Raw genomic sequence first — 21,432 nt, 5'->3', positions numbered from 1 at the left:
GCTGTTTTGACAAGGTCAAAATTACTTAGCAGTTGCAGGGAAGTCGAAAATTGCTTTTGAAGTGGATGAAGTGATAACAAAGGTAAAAGTGACATGGTCGGCAGAATCACATACGTTATGCCAAGATATTTTCTGGTGGTTGCAATGATATTAACTATATACTTACATGCTTTTTATTTACAGATATGAGATGAAGAACAGGTGGTGTTGGGATGTCTTTCCTTTTCAGTTCACTCTTTTAGTATGGGATTGTTCATAACTAACTACCAAACAGTTCAACTTCTGTCATCATAATCATATCAAGCTGTAGAATTCTTGAACTTGGCAAGTTGTCTTAATTTCTAGCCCTTAAATGTTCATAATAAATGTACTTATTTGGAACACTGCCTATTTACAATATTGCATGTTACCTCTGTGTGTGTGTGTGTGTGTGTGTGTGTGTGTGTGTGTGTGTCCTGATGTACTACATTCTTTCACCTAGATTGAAATAAAAACAGGAAATTCTGGAAATATTCAGACCTAGCAGTACTTGTGCTGAGAGAAACAGAGTTTAAATTTCAGATTGATGACAGTTTTGATGAACAGTCGCTGTTAATGTTAATTGTTTCTGTCTCCCCAGATGTGGCTAAAGGTTATGAGTTTCTTCTTAATTTTCTGTTTTTTACTTCAGATTTTCAGCATCTGTTTTACTAATACATATTATGTAGGGTAGCCAAGCTAGCATTTATTGCAAACCCCTCACTGCCCTTGAACAATAGTAGTGAACTGCCATTTTGAACCAATGCAGTCATTTGGGGTGTGCGACACACAGTGCTCTGAGGGTGAAAGTTCCAGGATTTTGACTGAGCAGCACTGAAGAAACTGCAATATAGTTACTAGTCAGAGTAGTGTGAGAAGAACTTGGAGCTGGTGATATTCCTATGCGTACTGCTGTCCTTATCCGCCTAATAGTTGATGGCGTGGATTTGAAATGTGCTGCTCGAGGACCCTTGGTGGTGAACGGCTGTGCATTGCTGCTGCCACTATGCATCAGCGGTGAAGGGAGTGAATATGAAAGGTGCCAATCAAGCCAGCTGCTTTGTCCTAGATGGTGTCAAACCTCTTGAATGTTATCAAAGCCATAACTTCCTCTCCCGTGATCCAAACAAGTGCAGCGTATTCCATCACACTCCTGCCCTGGGTATACGCTGAGGAGTCGAGAGGTGAATTCTCGGTCTCTGATCTGCGTTGTACAATTTCTTGTCAATGCTAATCCCCAGGATGTTGTTAGTTGGTGAATCAGTGATTTTTGTAATGCCATTAAAGGTCAAGTGTCAATATTTAGATTCTATCTGTTGGAGATACATTATACCTTAACAATCTAGGTGAAGGAACTGAGGGCATTGTTGCTAGGTTTGCAGATGACACAGAGCTGTGCAACAGGACAGGTAGTGTTGAGGAGACAGGGAGGTTGCAGAAGGACTTGGACAGGCTAGGAGAATGGGCAAAGGAGTGGCAGATAAAATACAATGTGGGAAAGTGTGAGCTTGTGCACTTTGGTAGGAAGAATAGAGGCGCAGACTATTTCCTAAACAGGGAAAGGCTTCGGAAATCTGAAGCACAAAGGGACTTAGGAGTCTTTGTTCAGGATGCTGTCAAGGTTAACAGGTAGTTCAGTTGGCAGTTAGGAAGGCAAAGACAGTGTTAGCCTTCATTTTGAGAGGGTTAAAATACGAGAGCAGGGATGTACTGCTGAGGCTCTGGTCAGACCACATTTGGAATATTACGAACTGTTTTGGGCACCATATCTACGGAAGCATTTGTTGACCTTGAAGGGGTTCTAGAGGAGGTTTACAAGAATGATCCCTGGATGAAGGTCTTGTCCTATGAGGACCTTTTGAAGACTCTAGGTCTGTACTTGATGTAGTTTAGAAATGGATGATAGAAATGAAATGAGATGGATCTTGAAACTTCCAGAATACTGAGAGGCCTGGATAAAGTGGACATAGAGAAGATGTTTCTAATAGCAGGAAAGGCTAAGACCCAACAGCACAGCCTGAGAGTGAAGGGATGACCTTTTAGAGGAAGATTTTCTTCGGTCAGAGGGTAGTGAATGTGAGGAATTCGTTGCCACAGAAATTTGTGGATTCCAAGTCACTGAGTGTATTTAAGAGAAAGATAGGTTCTTGATTAGTCAGGGGATCAAAGGTTACAAGGAGAAGGCAGAAAAATGGGTTGAGAAACATAGCCATGGCAGAACAGACTCTGTGTGTGGAATGGCCGAATTCTGGTCCTATTACTTATGGTCTTATAGTGATGGTCATTGCCTGGCATTGTGTGGCATGAATTTTGCTTGCCACTTATCAACCCAAGCCTGTGCATTGTACAGGTCTTGCTGCATAAGAACATGAGCTTCATCAGTGTCTGAGCGGTCATGAATGGTATTGAGCACTATCCAATCATCAGTGAGCATTCCCACTTCTGACCTCATATGGAGGGCAGGTCATTGATGAAGCAGCTGAGAATGGTTGGGCCTAGGACCCTATCTTGGAAAACTCCTGCAGTGATGACCTAGAGCTGAGATGGCTGATCTCCAACAACTACAACTGGTGCCTGTTCTACTACGTTTGACTCCACCCATTGGAGAGCCCTCCCATTTTTCAGTTTTGTGAGGGCTCCTTGATGAAATGTAGCCTTGATGTCAGGGACACTCACTCTTACCTCACATCTGAAGTCTAGCTCTTCTGTTCATGTTTGGACCGCGACTGTAATATGGTCAGAAGTTGAGTGGCCTTTTGTGAAATCCAGGCATTAGTGAGTGGTTTATTGCTGAGCAGTACTGCTTGAAAAGATTGTTGACAATATTTTCCATCATTTTGAGCATTGACTTAGAGGGTGGGAATTGGCTGATTTGGTTTTGTCTTGCTTTTTATATGCAAGATATATGGACAATTTTGCACTGTTGGGTATATGTCAATGTTGTAGCTGTACTGGAACAGCTTGGCTAGGACCACAACTGGTTCAGGAGCACATGTTTTCAGTGCTATTTCTGGAACACTATCAGGACCCATAAACTTTGCAGTATCTAGTGCTTTTGGCGGCTGCTTGATGAATTGAGTTAACTGAATTGGTTGAAGTCTGGCAACTATGATAAAGGGGACCTCATGAGGTGGCTGAGATGGATTATCCAGTCGACACATTTGGCCGAAGATGAATGTAAGTGCTTTGCTCTTGTCTTTTGCACTGATATGTTGGACTCCCCCGTTATGTAGGATGGTGATATTTGAGGTGCCTCAAGTTTAATGGTTTGATTGTCCATCACCATTTTGACGCTGGAGGTAGATATAATGTTTGTGAGGTTGCTTGGCCCTGTCTATTGCATGCAGCTTCCTCTGTTTGCAAGTAGTCCTGTGTCGTATTGCACCAAGTTGACACTTCATTTTTCACCCTCTCTGGTGCTGCTCCTGGCATTGCATTCCTTCATTGAACCAGGGTTGATCACTTAGTTTGGTGATATTGTTAGAGTGGTGGACGTGCCAGGCCATGAGATTACAGATGGTGGGTGAATATGCACCTACTGAAGATGACCTACAACACCTTATGAGTGCCCAATTTTGAGATGCTATATCTGTTTGAAGTCTGTTCCAATTAGCACAATAATAGTACCACACAACACAATTAAGTGTATCCCCATTGTGAAGATAGGACTTCATGTTCACAAGGATTGTGCGATAGACATTCCTACCGATACTGCCATGGGCATCTGCGCATCTGATAAGGATAAGGTCAGTTAGATTTTTTTCCCCTCTTGTTGGTTGCTCCACAGTTGCTGCAGACCCAGTCTAGTAGCTACATTCTTTAAGACTTGGCCGGCTCAGTATCTCAGTCAATAATGGTGTAGCTGAGCCATGTTTGGTGATGGATATTGAAGTCCTTCATCCAGAGTATGTTCTCTGCCATTACCACCCTCACTGCTTGCTCCAAGTAGTGTTCAGCATGGAGTGCTATTGTTTCGTCAGTGAAAGGTAGTTGGTAGGTTGTAATTAACAGGTTTCCTTGCCTCTCTTTGACCTGATGCCATGGGATTTCATGGGGTTATGAGTTGAATACTACTAGACTAAGTCCTTCCTGACAGTATATCACTCTGTTGCCATGTTTGGTGAGTCTGTCTGCTGGTGGGACAGACCTGACCTAGAGATGGTGATGGGGGTGTCTGGCACATTGTCTTTGAAATGCCGTTATCTCCCGTTACACAAAAAAATGGACAGGAATATCATGGTATTGAAGGGTTCAATAGATTTTTTTTTACAACTTACAACTCTATGCAAAAATCGTATTCTTTAGGCAATTTTGTTTAACTATTAAGTTACAACAGAGGAATATACTTGCAATAGTCTGTCATGCTTCAGATGATCTTACAGTAGTATGAAACTTAAATATCCTCCATGCTCATGTTATCATTACTATATTATATCTGTTAAAGCCATACTGACAATGACATGCAACACAAGACCATTTAATGTTTGCTTAGTTTGATTTTTGTACCATAAAAATTGTTTTAAATATGGAATCTTGTGGCTTCACACTTTCACCAAGAAACCCTGGATTTTGAATTTCTTTTAAAATAGTTACCAGCCTAGATTGAGACCATAACAGTATATTGGGCCCATCACCACCACCTTGCCCTGTGTATTTGTGCAAAACCTGTCTCTACAAGTGAGGTTCCATGAAATTGGAAATGACTGAAATGTAGTCTTATTTGATACGGCACTCATGTTTTTTTGCTGTGGGACGGGTAGAACTAGTATACTCTGAAGAATGAGAGATAGTAGGAACTGCAGATGCTGGAGAATCCGAGACAACAAGGTGCAGGGCTGGATGAACACAGCAGGCCAAGAAGAATGGTGATTTTAATAGTGAATGTGTTTTGAATGCTGAAGCAGGAAATAATAATGCCCGAAGCAAACTCCTTATTAATATAAAGTATGTTGTCTATGGTTACTTTATTCATGGTAAAATCATAATGGAGGAAGTAAAACTGTCTTAAACAGTTCTTGGCATCCTGTTCTGTTATACCACATGCCATCTCACTAATGTCCTGTTTGATGTACCTCACCTCCTACATCATATTCCTTGCTAAGAAAATATCACTTAAAATTAATGTCTTCCATACAGAGTACCAGGAGGTTACCACCTCTAGCACATGACTACTTTTAAAAAAAAAAGCCCTCCCTTTGGTTGGTTTTAAATATTTCCCATTTGGCCAATGTATCGAGCAGCTACATGTCTGTTGAGTGAGTTTGCCTCTTTTGTGATAAAATTTTATGTTATTGTTCCCTGGAGGAATTTTTAGGAAATTATTCTATGCTGTCTCATGATGTTGTGTCGACAGATGCAAAATCACATGTTGGAATATCCAAATGTTGATCTATGCTCTCCCAGCATATGCCAAAAGTAGTGCAGTGGAATTTTTATTCTTGGTGATACTCAATGTGGTTTTAATGGCGCTTTTATTCTATGGGTTTGCCTGTACTCTCAAATGGGTTTAACCGACTCAATATTATTCTGCTTGGACAGCCATCAGAGACAGGAGATGCCGGTCCCAATAGTGTGAATATAATTTGAAGCTAGGTTAAAAGTTAACTTCATTGTTCCACTGTCCTCCGCTAATAATGTTATCTGATATAATATACTGCTTCTGATTCCATCAATTATTGATAAACTGCACTGAACTTCCACTAAAACAATCTATTATAGAGTAACAATATTTAATGTCCCCTTGCTAATAGAAGAAACCATATAAAAGTCCCACTGTTTATAACAGTCACTGATGTTGATAAACTGACATAGCATGCATTATTTACAACTCACATGGTCTAGAAAAGAAATATAAAATGCTTTCTCAAAAACAATGTATATTTACTGACAGCATATAAATTAGAAATTAACCTTCATAAGTAAGGCAAATTTCTGTTAACAGCAAATTTAAATTATCTGAGAAGAAAACATGTTCCCTATAGGCATTTTTTTTTTCCACTGATGTTTGTTCGTTTATTTCATCCATGGGGATAAATTCCTGCTTTTAAGTGGAGAAATCAAAAATTTGAAAGTTTTTCTATTCTAAAGTTATCCAATCCGTTCCCAATGCTCCAAATATTTTGTGGCATAGAATAAGGGTGGAGTAGGAAAGCCCACACCCTGCACTCCCAACCTGGCTGGCTTCATTGTGAAGGTAGGCATCACCTAGCCCCCGACAATTTCTTCTGCAGTCAGACCAGCTTCTTCATGACATGGTTCATGGACACTTGGAGGAGTCATGAGCTGCAGTCTGGATTCATAAACCCGTTTAAAGGTAAGGGCCAAATGTGTCTATCATGCCCTGTCCATATTAACTCATGTCTCCCGAACCTCCCAGGGCCTCTCTCATCCTCTAGGCTAACTCAGGGCATTTTGGTATCCACTTTGTACAGAACCAATGAACCATATTGTAACAAGATCTTTAGATGTGGACCTTCATAAAAACACCCATTCATAATTTTCTTTAAAAACTTCTGTTACTGCAACCTTATGAGATTGTTTTAAACTAGACTTTTAAAGCATCAATAGCAGAAGTTATAAGCACTTTATACACAGAACAGAACATGCGAACATAAGAGCTAGGAACAGGAGTAGGCAATTCAGCCCCTTGGGCTTGCACCACCATTTAATACGATCGTGGCTGGTTCGTCGCAGCCTCAACTCCACTTTTCTGCCCACTCTTCACTACCCTTCAATCCATTATAATTAACAATCATCTATCTCCTCCCTAAATTTACTCAGTGTCCCAGCATCCACTACACTGTGGGGTAGTGAATACCACAGAGTCACAACCCTTTGAAAGAAGAAACTTTCCCTGTTTTAAATCTGCTACACCTTGTCCTAAAACTGTGACCTCACATTCTCGATTGCCCCACAGCCTTTTTACTGTGTGGAAATTATTGAGTTATTGACAAAAGAGATTGCAGAAAAATAGCATACAGCATCAACATAAAGCTGCCAGTCAGATAAAGTTTTTCCTTCTCCCTAGAGACACTCTGTGTCAACAGTGTTAAACCTTTTGAGGAAGTGTGGGCTATCAGCTAGGCATATGCATTTAGGTTTGGCTTGTAAGTGCTTTTAGATTCTGATATTAATGCCTGAGAATTCAAGTTGATTGCCAATTTTAAAGGATTGTTGCAGCAGCAAGTTTTTTATAAAATCAAAATTATGAAAGGGTGCTTTGTAAGCAGTTTCATATATTCTGTTGTAGCTATAGGATTCATTGGTGTGTGTGCATATACATATATAAGGCAAATGTATGTTAAGTGCTATGAATTGACATGAGACTATGAGGAACGATTGGGGGTTATTTATTTATTAATACAGTGTGTGCAAAGTTACAGCACCAAATAACATTAGTGGCTGGATGGAGTTATTTATACCCACCTTCATGTTTAGTCATTGGATGTTCCTCAACAGTGTGAGTCTTTGTTTAGCCTGCAATGCAGCCTGAATGGTCTTGGTGACGCCACTGATATTGGGCAGTGCGTAGAGACCTTGGTCAGTCTGGAAACTGTTTAAAGGGCCCACTGTCTCCAGGGAAGATGAAAGTTGTATGGACAAGGGTCTCCTTCTATTTGCTTTAGGAGTTGGCTTAATTCCATCCCACGCTCAAGCTAACCACCACAGTAGTGGAAATGTACGCACCTGTGCATGTCATCAATAATCACTGTATTGACAGCGAGGGTGTGCTTTTAGTTGTATAGCTCTTCGAAACAGCTGATTCAAACAATCAGTAGAATGATGGTTTAATGCTGCAGTGGCCTTATGATCTTTTTATGAAACCTTTTTGAGAAAACATAAATAAGGAAATGGATATTAATTTAATTGTATTGCAAGTAATTTTGTTTAGTAAAGATCTTAATAGTCAGACATCTATAAAAACTGTGTCCAGTTTTAGGAGATAATACAATGTGGAGGTGGAGGAACACAGCAGGCCAGGCAGCATCAGAGGAACAGGAAAGTTGACGTTTCAGGTCAGAACCCTTCGAAACATCAACTTTCCTGCTCCTCCGATGCTGCCTGGCCTGCTGTGTTCCTCCAGCTCCACCCTATTATCTCTGACTCCAGCATCTGCAGTTCTTGCTATCTCCAGTTTTAGGATGTCAGTTTGGTTCTTGGGCTGACCTGGACACATTTTTTAACTTTCTTAGCATTGTTTCTTTCTGTGTTGCTGTGAGGATGTTGAAAACTTCCACTTTTGAAACAATCTGCTTCACATAGCTAGTGTTATTATTCTCAAACTGCTGCGGTGCCACATTTAACTTGGCGTTTTTTTTTCCCAAGCGACACTGATCAGTATACACAGTAATGTTCCAACTTCCACCGGATTTATGAGAAAAAAGCTGGATTTTATTGAGTGGAAGGGATTATATCTGTGATGTGCTTTCATTGACATTTGCACTTTAACTCTGGTCAGGTGATCATTGCGAAGTGGACAGTCAGTCTGGGCACTGCTCTCCGGGTGTGTGCAGAAATGGCGGAACCTGCACGAACCTCCCAGCAGGCGGATTCAAGTGTAATTGTCCTTCAGGAGGATATGAGAAGCCATACTGTGAAGTGACAGCCCGATCTTTCCCACCAAAGTCGTTTGTGATGTTTCATGGCCTGCGACAAAGGTTTCACATGACAATCTCCCTGTTGTGAGTATTACGTACACTCTGTCCTTTTTCCATTGAGAAATTGGTTCTGCTGAAATGAAATGCAGTAATCAAAAATGCTCGACGTGGTATGGGAAACATTCTATTTGTTAATTATTCCAGTGTAATTTGTGTACCTTAAAAGACAGTTTATCAAAACACTCCTTGGGGTTTATCCTGATGGAAGTGAGGATGGAATCTTTCAGAAACAATTCATTTGGAAGCTGCAATATTGTGTTACTCACGGAGCATGTTTCTGCTGTGAGATTTTTGCTCTTCGGATGATCATGTTCAATGAAGTCATTTCTACAAATATAAATGAAGTGGATGACTGTGTAGGAGTCGCAGATTTATTCTCCGGGTGAGTGAGATGTCTCTAAATTTGCTGAGGTTTGCTTAGACTCCGAAAAAGTGAGTGCATTCAAAATGCAGCATCAAAAGTACTCCATGATCTGTGAGAGCTTCTGATGCCATGATTCATTCTTGGATACAAATATTGTAGGGGTGGCCCTGTAAATCACTATACAATGGGATTTGTGATTTATTTTAGTCTGATGGCAGGTGTCAATAGGAATTGAGCTTTGGCTAATGGAGTGGACAAGTTTTACTGATTGAAGTAACTGATGGCAATAAGATTAGTGGTTGAAACTAGGGTTGGAATTTCCTGGCAGAAACAAGAGCAGAAAGATTTGTTGATTGGAATGGCGAGTCTGGAATTGCTAACTCTCAGGAGCAGGGCTGAAGCACTAGGTTGCTGCTCAGAACCTCTTACCAAATTTGTACAGACACATTTATACAAGCTTCCAAGGGGAGAAAAAAAGGAATAATCCAGTAGACATGATTTGGGTGTGCTTGAGATATGAGGTGACTTTGCAATTCTAGGGAATGTGCACCTAGTTGAACTCACCAATAAAAAGATTAGTGGGGAGAAATGATCTATCTGTATATTCAGTAACGTCAGTAGAATCACCTTCTGCTGTGCCAGTCGATGGAATACTGACCTGAGTAAGTGGTGGCCATTAATTTGCAGTCATTTGAGATAGAATTCTATTGAAAACTGGAACAAAAATAGATTTAATTTTTGTTTATGGATTGCAAGTGGATTAATATTCCCGCTTGCCTACTGAACTAATTCAGATAGACGAGTGAAAGTGCAGCATTGTTGTGCTAACCTTGACCAAACCAAATTCATTTCACAGGCACTGATTTGTCCTACATCAGGCTCTTCAATTCAGCCAGGAATCGGTATTGAGGAGTGAGCACCAGTAGGTTAATATTTTTTTTGAAACAGTGTTTGATTAAATCTGTATTTAAATGATATGAAAAAGGTTTTTTTTGTCATTATCTTTACCAGCTATTGTATTATGCAGAGGTTGGACAGGAGCCTTATTGGGTGCCAATGAAATATTTTATCAGTATTTAGCATAGAGAAATAAAATGAGGGATTTACAAAATCAAATATATTAAAGGTCACATCTCAATTCTACTAGAAATTCTAAGTTAACTGATGGAGAGGGAAAGAAGAAAGCAGCTGTGTTTAATATTTATAAAGTATAAAGCTTTTCTAGCTCCGTCACTTGGAAGTAATCCAATTTAATGTTCAAGACTTTCAGCTTTTGTGGACAGCAAAAAATTGCATTTTCTTCTTTTTGGCTAATAGTACAAGTTAGAGAGCATGATGCTAAGTACAGGTCTTGTTATTTAAAAGTGTATTGATTGTGATGTTTGATCCCAAAGCATCTTTTTCCTTTATTCATTCATGGGATGATGGCATCACGAGGTAACAGCATTTATTGCCCATCCCTAATTGCCCAGAGGGCAGTTAAGAGTCAACCACATGCTGTGGGTCTGGAATCACATATAGGCCAGACCAGGTAAGGATGGCAGTTTCCTTTTCTAAAGGACATTACTGAATTAGATGGGTTTTTCCGACAATCAACAATGGATTCATGGTCATCATTAGACTCTTAATTCCACGTTTTTTAAAATTGAACTTAAATTCCACCATCTGCCGTGATGCGATTCGAACCAAGGTCCCCAGAACATTATCTGGGTCTCTGGATTAATAGACCAATGATTATACCACTAGGCCATCGCCTCCTGTAAAATGCCAATGCCGGTAAGTAGATGTTAGCTGTGACCAGAATAAAACAAATGAAACCTTTTTGTAATCTGACTTACAGCAGAAACACTGTAGTTTCCATGGGCATAAAGTTGTCCAACGGAAATCCTGGAAAAGGAGCCTGGTATGATTGCAACTAGGGAAGCTAAAGCAAAGAAATACCATATGGTGCTACTGTTGCACCGTGTTGCATGAGTGACATATCACGAGTAACACATTTGCTTGGAGATAGTTTATAAGATTGAAGGAGTGAATACCTAAAAATAACTTCTAAGAACAACACAGGACTGGGTGTTACAGTAGGTAAGGTGGATTTTCAAGTCTGGGACTTGAGCTTGGCTTGATCGCACGTTGCCAGACTCTGAAATGAATTTGGACCTTCACCTGAGTCTGATCACATGGAGTCCAGAGTATAGAATTGTTTCTACCTTGCATTAGTAGGGAATTTCACTCAGTGACACACTTGGGTGACTGTCATGAGAAATGGAAAGTGAGTGTTCCTTGAGGATTTGTCCTGCGTCATCAGCTTTTTATGATGTATGTCAATGAATTGAATGAAAAGGATGAAGTTGTGCACCCAAATTTGTGGGTAACATGAATTAGAAGGTACAGTTAATTGTGAAAATGGGAATAAATTATTACAGATTAAGTGAGTAGTGGAAAGCTGTGGCAAATAAACTTAAGCTTGGGGGATGTTAGTTAACCCATTTTGGATCAAGAAAGTCAAATGGAGTTGGGTATCCAATTATACATCGCAGTACAAAAAGCAATCAAAAATCAAAATGTAATGTTGATCTTTATCACATTGCGCTGCTATACCAAGGGAGGAAGTTATTCTTTAGTAGTTATATGAAGCCCTGGTTCACATTCTATCTAGAGAACAATGTTCTGTTCTGTATACTGCATCTCAAGAAGAATGCCCTTCAGTTTAAATGATGAAGGGGTCATCTCATGGAAGTCTTTAAAAATGAAACAGCGAATCAATAGAATAGTTCTAGAGTGCGGAGTCTTATAGAATTTTCAGCGATGGCAAAATCGGGTGACAGATCTGACGAGGCCTATTGACATCGGTAGTATTTTACCTCAGATTTTATACTTCGATGAAGGTGTTTGAGTTAACAATTAAGCAAGATTATAGCTTGTTAAATGCCTTATTAATAGATCAAGTCTCCTTATTTTAATTCAGTTTCCTAGCTTACTAAACAGTCCGAATAAACTAGATGTTGAGAAATCTCAAAGTGGAAACCAGAGTGGGTGGCTGGTAAATTCAGCTTGCCCCTCGCTCCAGAGAACCCCCATGTTGCATATCAGGCTCCACCATCTCAGGGTATGCTGTATGGGCACCAGGCACGCAAACCCCAAGTGAATGCATAAAGGGATCCAGCATGCACCAGCCTCGAAGAACCCTCATGACACAACCTCAGTCCACTTACAGGGCAATTCTGCATCTTAGGGTGCACCAAGACAATCATTGTAATGCAGCAATAAGGATGCTGTGCGGTCATGGACATGCACTCAGCTCATGGACATGTGGCGCCTTTACTTGCTATTGTATGGCTCACTGATTCTGAGTCCACATGGATGCTCAGAATTACCCTTTCTTGAGTTATCTTGTCCAGCCTTTATGAGTTTTACCCCCTCAGCTAGAGATGCCAGGCTCATAAGACCTCTACTTTGCTTTGCAGCTTAGCATTGACACACAGGAAGCTTCTCATGGTTGCCCGCAGGCCTCAGTCAAATAAAGGGGACAGCCTTCGCTCAGGGGCCCCGGCACAGTAAGTCATAGGAGCTAGAAAATAGAAGCAGGAATAGGCTATTCGGCCCTTTTGTGCCTGTTCTGCCATTCAGTGTGATCATGGCTGATTATCTGACTGAGTACTCTGGTCATGCTTTCTCCCCATGGCCTTTGATCCCTCCAATCCTATGAACTATATTTTCTCCTGGAAAATATTCAATATTTTGGCTTCAAGTGCTTTCTGTGGCAGAGAATTCTACAGGCTAGAATGATAACGTAGATTATAGTAGGCAGGATTTTATCCTTTGCGGCAATGCCCCAATAGGTGTTTAATAAGTAGGCCACAACTACACAAGCTCTCTGACATCAGTAAGCCAAGGATAGCCTAGGGGTGAGGAGCTGAATGTCACATAGCCCGCCGTTCGTCTTGACTCTCTGCTTCACTGTGTGCTGATTTCTTCCTGGAAAGGCAGAAGGTCAGGTATTATGGGAAATGAAGGCAGGTAGCACAGTTGGTATTTTTGCTGCATGTGATGGTGAGTTGGGGTAGGTGGTGGTGAGTAGGCAGTGCAGAGCTTGTGGTGACAGGGTTTGGAGTAGATGAGAGTGACTAAGGGAAGATGCTGCAGGCGATAGGAAGAGTGTGGAGCATGGCCGTTAGTGGGAGGTGGGTACAGTAGTAGAGATAGAATAAGTGCAAAGTACTGGAGAGAAGATAGTGGCACTGATGCTGGCAGAGTAGAGGAGGACATTGACCTTCTTCCTACACTGCAGAGCATTCCTCCAGTTAGCTGAGTCTGCGCTGTCCCAGGTGGCAACCTTGGATCAGGCTGGCATAGTCTGGTATTGTAGCTTCCCCTGCTGGGCCTGGAGTAACAGGAAAGCCCACTTCTGCGTACCCTATCCAGTAGAACTCCAGATTCCTGCTGGCAAAGTATGTGCCAATTTCTACCTGTTTGCCATGTTCAGGGCAAATGTTAGGAACCTTACAGTGCACCAGACTGACTGTTCTTGTCCAGGTGCACTATGGGCTTTTAAAGATGGCGCGGGCATAAAAAATGCCAGTCTTGTGGCGGATATCCACCGTGTGGCACGTTGTTCTAGGAATGACACATGATAAGGTGGGGATGGAATCAGGCACGAGGGACAATATGGGTCAGGCAGTTAGAGAAGTGAGTCTGGCTAAGATATGGCAAGAAATCTCACTGGTCCTTGCTGTGAAAATCCCTCGAAAAAACCTGATGTAATTTGCACTCAGCCCAAAAACCAATGCAAGATGCAACCCACAAAGAAATTATTTACTCTGGTGGAGGAGTTCAAAACATGTGGGCACCAATGTGGGCCAGACCATATAAGTGTAATCATGAAACACTTTCTGGCTCGAAGTGTAGTTCCACATTTCACTGTCTTTTCTGAAGAAGTTGTGCATGCTGGGTAAATTGAAATTTTCCAGCCTGCACTTGAATAAATAAAGGTGAGAAAACTGATTTGAGGTACAGTATAACTGAATGGCAGAAACCTGCCCCGTTCCTGTCTATGTAAATGTCTGCCACCGTGTGTCTTGTTTTATCTCCAGCCTATGCTGCCTTGAATTCGAAATTCGTACCTTTAATTACAACGCCTTCCGTTCTTTCATCCCACAGCCCTGGCCATTTAAAGCTGGATTTGTGTGCAAACTCCCTTTTTTCAGCTTCACCCTGTTTTCAGCCACTTTGCTGTCCTCCTTGGAACTCTCTACATCCATCCATTTGTTACCCTTCTGTGTGCCTTTAAAAGCCTCCCCAAAAGCTATTTGATTATTATGCCTTCAGGCACATTTCCTCACCCTGGTATTGCTCAAATGCCTGTTTCTTCCCTGAAGTGCCATCAAGGACACTTAATCCATGAAAGGTGTTACACCAAGTGAGTTACTATCCTTAGTCAAGTCACTTTTTCCATTTAATTATGAAATGGTAATTCTTCTGTTTTACAAAGATCTCATTTCTTGTCCATTATTGCTAAAATGTCCCATTTATCTTCCCAGCTACTTCCAATCCTTTGGAGGTTAACTTTATTACAATGAGTGATAGCTAAATTTGTTTTTTACTGGTAATGAGAAGCTATTTTGTTTCTGAATTTCTTTTTAATAGGCAACATTTTTTGCAACTTTTCCAGTCAACATATTCATGTTCTTCGTGAATTTCCCCAACGTTGTCAAAGTTGAGCAAAATTAAATGAATTAGTCAGTAGTCTGCTGGGCTTCCTCAAGCAGAGAGAATGAATAGCAATGCCAAACATGTTCACATTTGATGTAATAGTTTAGCTTTACAGCATTTCTTACTGCTGTCTGGTATTTGACAGTTGGATTGATATGATCCATGGCATTCTAAAGTTTGTGATAGGTAACATAACAGTTGCAGGCACCTGTAACATGGACTGAATATTTTACATTTTTTATCTTCATGGCTGGTAACAGCACAATAAATGGTAGAAATAATAATAATAATTTAAATGGATAAATCTGACGGTTCCAAAACATATGGCAACCCATCTAGTTTTAGCAAGTGATGGGTGTTCTGCATGTAGTTGGGGGTGCATGCTGCCCCTTTAAGAGATCGGGTCAGATGATCCAGAGGCGCGAGCTTGAGCAACAGTCTAGGTCTGACTGTGTAGCTGTAAGGACGTATAATAAACTGTTCCTGGTTCAGATTTCTGCAGCCCTACCTTGTGATCTTTTTATAGCTTCTAGTTAGACTCAAACAATGTGGGATAAACTGAAGAAGGGTCCCGACCTGAAACGTCAACTTTCCTATCCTCTGATGCTGCCTGGCCAGCTGTGTTCCTCCAGCTCCACGCTGTGTTGTCTCTGACTCCAGCATCGGCAGTTCTTACTATCTCTATGTGGGATAAACTGTTGTTGTTCAACTAATGTTTAATGCCAGCCTCGAGAGACATCTGCATACTTTGAGTGGCTTGCTAGAAACTTCATTGTTGTTATTGTCAACTGAACAATTCCTGCTGTGCTAGGTACCCTCAAACACGTTTGATGCTGAAGTAAAAATGACAAAGCTGTTGTAAAATCTGAATGAATGAATTATTCTCAAGTGCAGATGTGATGCTGCTTTGGTTGAGTCGCATTGTCTAGGCATCGTTCTGCTTGTTCAACATGTTTTACATCTTGAATGGCTGTTTCATTTTTAGTTGAACAAGTTTTAGTGATTTGTATAATGCTAATGTTTACTACATGCCCGTTAATATTCAGTAAACAAGGCAAGTGAAAAATTTGATATAAATAAATAAATAGTCCTGTTTCAGTTTGGCAATCAGCCAGAAGTATACAATACAAATTGCATTAATGTAACCCATACAATCTTTGCCCACTAAATTTTAGCAGATTATAAAAACCCTCATGAAAATGCAATCTATATATATCGGATTTATTCGGTCCTTTTCCCTGGACTGGTAAATAAACGCTAATATAATCATAGAATTATAGAAATTTACACTACAAAAGGAGGCCATTCAACATATTATATCTGTACTGACTCCCAAAAGAACTACCCACCTTGTCTCATTCTCCATCCCCATCTCCATAGCCCTCTAAATTCATCACTTTCAAGCATTTATCCAGCTCTCTTATGAAACCTCTTCTGAAAGCTTCCTCCACCTCTATTTTTGTAATTATTGTAACTTGCGATGAGGCTGACTCATGGCCCATTAACTGTGTGTTGCTATTGCTTTCGGAAGGAAGGGAGGAGATCAAATATAGCTTGAACTTTGAAAATGCGTGTGGAATTGAGGAGGTAGCATTGTAGACTTGCTGGAAGACAGGCTAAAACGTCAAGAGAAATGGTCATGTGGGGAGCTGAGCAATGTTAAATGCCAGAGAAGAAGGGTACTCATTGGGGAGTAGCGGTTGTGACGGAACTCAGGATGCTGCCTGAAGAGGGGAGTACTCACCTGGGAGCTTACTGAAAGCGTTGCGGAGGGCCTTCACCAAGGACACTTGGGCTGCAAGCAGCTACCAGCTGCTTAGATTTGAGTGGGGGTAACATCCCTGCCAGTGGGTTAAAATGATTAACTTGGAGCAATGGAACCTTAGTGATTGCAACCAGGTGGATCTTATTGACTATGAGATCATTCAATGGCGTTGTTAACCTGGGCTAATCAGGGAGTCTTGGCTGACAGATATGAACAGGGGTTTCAGAGAGTCTCCTGACTTCAGGAAATTACTCCATCCTGGCTGGTCATAGCCAGTGTACTGTATACATGTTCATAAAGGGTGACTTGGTGAGGAGCTACTGGCCTCTGTGCAGTTATTTCAGGACCGTTTAACAAAGAGAGATAAAGTTGGATTCTGTAGACAGAACTAATTCGTACTTGAAGGCAAACAGAGTAGGTGAAGACTTGATGGTACTGTTTTTTTTTAGTACCATTGGGAACAAGACATTCATGATTCTGAGGAGTCTGGTGCAATCAGAGAAACTAGCAATGAAGACTTATTATGAACTATGTGAAGTTATTTTGCACCAAAGCCACTGATCGTGAAATGTTTCATTTATAAGTGGGTACAACTGAAGGAGAGTCCATCGCGCAATTTGTGGCCGTCTTAAAGAGATTAGTGGAACATTGCGAATTCGGCGGGTTCTTCCACGATGCCTTGTGAGACTGGTTGGTTTGTGGCCTCCGACATGAAGTCATTGAACTGAGGCTACTAATAAAGAGACCTGGATTTCAAGGCAGCCTTCAGTATTGCTACCTCAATGGATTTGGCAGCCAGCGAAGCAACAATTGGGTGGCACTACCTGGGTGCATAAAGTAGCAGAAACTCAGCAGTATATCATTGACATGGCAAGTTTGGTCACATGGAGTCAACGTGTTGGACTCGAGTTTAGTGCCAGGAATATGAGCAAGTAGGCCACATTGCTGAAATTGCCAGTTACAACCCAAACAAGGGAAGGGGAGTCAAAAAGAAAATGTCCTGAGGACAAGGCATAAGATTCATGCTGCCAGCCAGGAAGTAGACAGGGAGTCAGCTGAGACTACAGAAGAAGCAGAAGGCCCAGAATCAGCAGAGCTTCGTTTAGACACTGTCGGTACAGGGTGAAATTGGTTGTTTCTGGGTTCTTCCCATATTAGACGGAAAGACAGTAAAGATGGAAGCCGATATGGGCACAGCAGTGTCTCTGATTCCTGAATCACTTTATAAGAACTTAAGGGCACTACCAATGAAGCCTGTCCAGATTACACTATGGACATACATGGATTAAGTGCCAGTGAAGTGTTGTGTACTGGTGGAAGTACAGTTAAGGGACCAATGTGCAGAATTACCACTACACGTAGTAAAAGGTGACTACCCTGCATTATTCAGACACTCCTGGTTACAAAAATTAAAGTTGAATTGGGGCATGATTAATAGGCTGGACTCAAACATGAGTTTGCATGAGATCCTGGACAAGCAAAAAGATGTCTTCAAGGGAACCCGGTGGAAATGAAAGAAGCCTGAATTAAAATACAGCTGAAGCCAAAGGCTCTTCCAGTGAGTCTGAAGGCACGTGTGGTTCTGTATGCCATCTGGTCTAAAGTGAAGGTGGAACTGGATTGGCTGTGAATCTGAGAGCATTGGAACTAGTGACCAACAATGATTGGGTCTCTCCAGTCGTTCCACTCTTAAAAGCAGCAATTTTAAAAGACGGCTTGGTGAGGATTTGTCATGACTTTAAGGTCACAGTCAATCCAGCCATGGGTCGGATCAGTACCCACTTCCACTCATAGAAGACTTATTCAGTGGACTGGCAGGGAAAAGGAAATTCTCAAAACCAGATCTGATGCAAGCCTGCTTAGAGATAGGGGTCATGAACGTGTCTCAGCCACCGTTGACGATAGTTACAGGGGATGTTCCTGCGGCAAGCGACTTCCTTTTAGCATCAAGTCAATGTCAGCTCTATTCCAGAGGGCCATGGAGCAAATTTTATGTGGGTTGCCAGAAGTCCGGTGTTGTGTGGATGATATTTTGGTCAATGGCTCCTTTGAAAAGGAATATTTGAGAAACCTAGAGGAAACCCTAAACAAGTTGCAAGAGCATGGCCTACAAGTGGTAAGGGAGAAATAAAAAAATTTCAGGGACTCCTTTGAGTACCTTGGCCATGTAATCAATGGCGAGAGATTACATGAGGCGCTCAAGAAGATACAGCCATCATGAAGGCACCTAGACCCGAGAAAATGTCTGACTGAGATCATTCTTGGGACTTGTTAATTAATGTGGCAACTTTGTCTCTGATCTCATAACCATGCTAAAACCCTTGGTTGCTGGGAAAAGGACAAATGTGGAAGTGGACCCCAGGATGTGAGAAAGCTCACCAGAGGGTGAAGCAAGCCTCATAAAGGGTTGGGCACTGGCACTGTAAACTTCCTCATATGAAATCAGATAGTGACAGGCAGCGAAGCACAGTAATGCAGATGCCTTGTCAGGGCTTACCGTTGAACTGCTTCTGAGTCTTGCCCTTTGCCCAGAATGCCCATGTTATTTTTCCTATTTGTGTGTGTAAGGGGCAGTTTGAGGGCAATAGCATTTCAATTAGTACAGCCAAAATTTCATAATTTTTTTACCTGCAGCTGGGGTCTATTTATTTGTCATAAATAGTTATTCTTGTTAAGTACAAAAATCTGGTCTATGCTTTCTGTCAATGGGGTCTAAAAGACCGGTGAATTGGGAAATTCTGTGCACTTTTCGAAATCCTTAACTTTTGTGACAACTTAGGGAATAGTGGTGATTGGTTACCTGCTTGTTACTCCTGTGAGACCCAACAGTGATTTTCAAAGAAAATTAGGGTGGGCTCTTGAGGGAAATTGTCCAGCATTGGGATCAAAAATGGAATAGGAATGACTGGCTTGTTGTCCGGACAGTCCAAAGTGAGCTCAATGGGATGAATGGCCATAATGATTTTCTTAATTTTTAAAAATTAATTTAACTTTAATCAATCAATGGATTGAAGGGTATATTGGCATTTTGCCGAGACTGCACTGTATGTGTTTGCAAAATACAAAATTGCAAAAAAAGGTATGAATTTCACCAGCCTTTCCAAATGTAGAAGGAGGACAGTGCAGTTTCTTTTTCTCCCTTTGTCCTGATGGAAGAAGAATCGATCAATTATTTCAAATGAAAATTGGAAAGGCACTTGAGGAAATAAACTTGTCAGGCTACAGGACGAGGTAGAGTGAGGGAATTTTCTCTTCCCAGCGTTGGTATGGTCTTATCGGATCAAATGACTTCCTACTGTCAGGACCCTAAATCCATTTTTACTAGAAATGTGATTTGCTACAGGTGTAACTGCCAGCAATATATTTCCGCTTATGAAATGAAACATGTAACAAGCACTCATGCAAAAGTGAAATACTGCAGATGGTAAAATGAAAACAGAAAATGCTGGAAATACCCAGCAGAATCTTATCAACCTGAAATTCTTAATCTGTTTCTCTGTACAACTGCTTGAGCTGCTAAGTATTTTCAGCATTTCTACTTTTATTTTATATTACATATTAGAAATATTCTTCAAATCCTCTATTTATATCTATTCTGATGATGAAACAAAGTCTGTCTCGATAAAACTAAAATCAAAATGAAAAATGAGGGAAAAATACATCCAATATAATTGCAGAATATTTCTTGATAAAACAATGGATAATACCATTAGTCTTCTAAGCTCCTAAAAACTAGTTTAAACCATTTATGTGTAAAATTAAATTGCCAGATTTACTGTATAAAGAAATGTAATTTCTGAAGCAGCTCTTGTAATTTGATAACTGTAATGAAGTTAGGTTCATTCATTTCTTTTTTTAAGAAAATACATGCTTAAAACCTATTTTCTATGTGATTTGTACATAGAGATACATGTCAACTGAAGCAATAGCACCAATAGAGTGGATAAAGGGAGGCATCGTGAGGATGCTCACTTTGCCGTGTTTCGACTGGAAAAGTGCTTGTTCTAATTATGTTACAGTTGCAGTGAAATATTTCTTGATGTAACCTGGCAGATGAAAGAAAAAGATTGTTGGTAAGCAGATTTCAGTGTGCAACGGGCATAGTCATGTATGAAAGCAGTTTTCTTGAAATGTTTGCATCAGTCATATGTGTTTTTGCTGCATTGAATATGAATGAGAAGGAGGATGACGTTCTTCATCATATAGTTCCCACTGTTTCCTCTCAGAATGAGAGCTGAGAAATAGAGTAGGTCCCAGCCTGCAGTGGCTCTCCCTCATATGCTACCTATTTAGGTTGATATTATTGCTTGGAAACAGCTCACCTCAAAATCTTTTGATTGCAGTTGCTTGAGTGAGCGAACAAAATCAGGAGAAAGACAACATAATACTGCTTTTTAAACCAGTTGAACTGAGGTCTTCAGTCTGACTTTCTGTAACAGCTAGATAACTTTTTGTTAGATGATGTTTATGTATAAATTTGCAAATTTAAATACTAGATTTGACAAATAGTCCTTTGGCAGATATTGTTGGAACATAATATAATAAGGTGACTTTTTATGATATAAAAAGGTGCATTTTTCAAAAAGCAAATTAAAACAATCTGATAATTGGAGCAGTAATAATAATGGATCTGTTAGTTCGTACACCAATATTGATATACGTTCTGGTCACTAAGTGGGAAGGTTGATCTTGATAAAGGAACAAAATGAACCATTATTTATCAGCCGACTTTAATTACAGTTGAACAAGTAGTTGTGACATATATACATTGATTTTTCAGCAGTAGATCCAAAGCTGTACTACAATCTACAAGGCATTTGATGAGATAACAAGGTGTAGAGCTGGATGAACACAGCAGGCCAAGCAGCATCAGAGGAGCAAGAAGGCTGACGTTTCGGGCCTAGACCCTCCTTCAGAAA

General features: G+C 40.7%; 1 protein-coding gene across 1 annotated transcript in view; it reads left to right on the top strand.

The window, feature by feature from the left end:
* Window positions 1-21,432, top strand: part of celsr3 (cadherin, EGF LAG seven-pass G-type receptor 3) — a 232,178-nt gene that overhangs the window by 52,893 nt on the left and 157,853 nt on the right. The window contains exon 3 of the mRNA XM_048606305.1: window positions 8,477-8,699. Within this exon, the coding sequence (XP_048462262.1) occupies window positions 8,477-8,699 (223 nt within the window). The remainder of the gene's footprint in view (window positions 1-8,476; window positions 8,700-21,432) is intronic.

This window comes from Rhincodon typus, chromosome 16, assembly GCF_021869965.1.
Source record: "Rhincodon typus isolate 14 chromosome 16, sRhiTyp1.1, whole genome shotgun sequence".
Classification (NCBI taxonomy): domain Eukaryota; kingdom Metazoa; phylum Chordata; class Chondrichthyes; order Orectolobiformes; family Rhincodontidae; genus Rhincodon; species Rhincodon typus.
The sequence above is the reverse complement of the archived record's forward strand: the minus strand, read 5'-3'. Positions and strand labels throughout refer to the sequence as shown.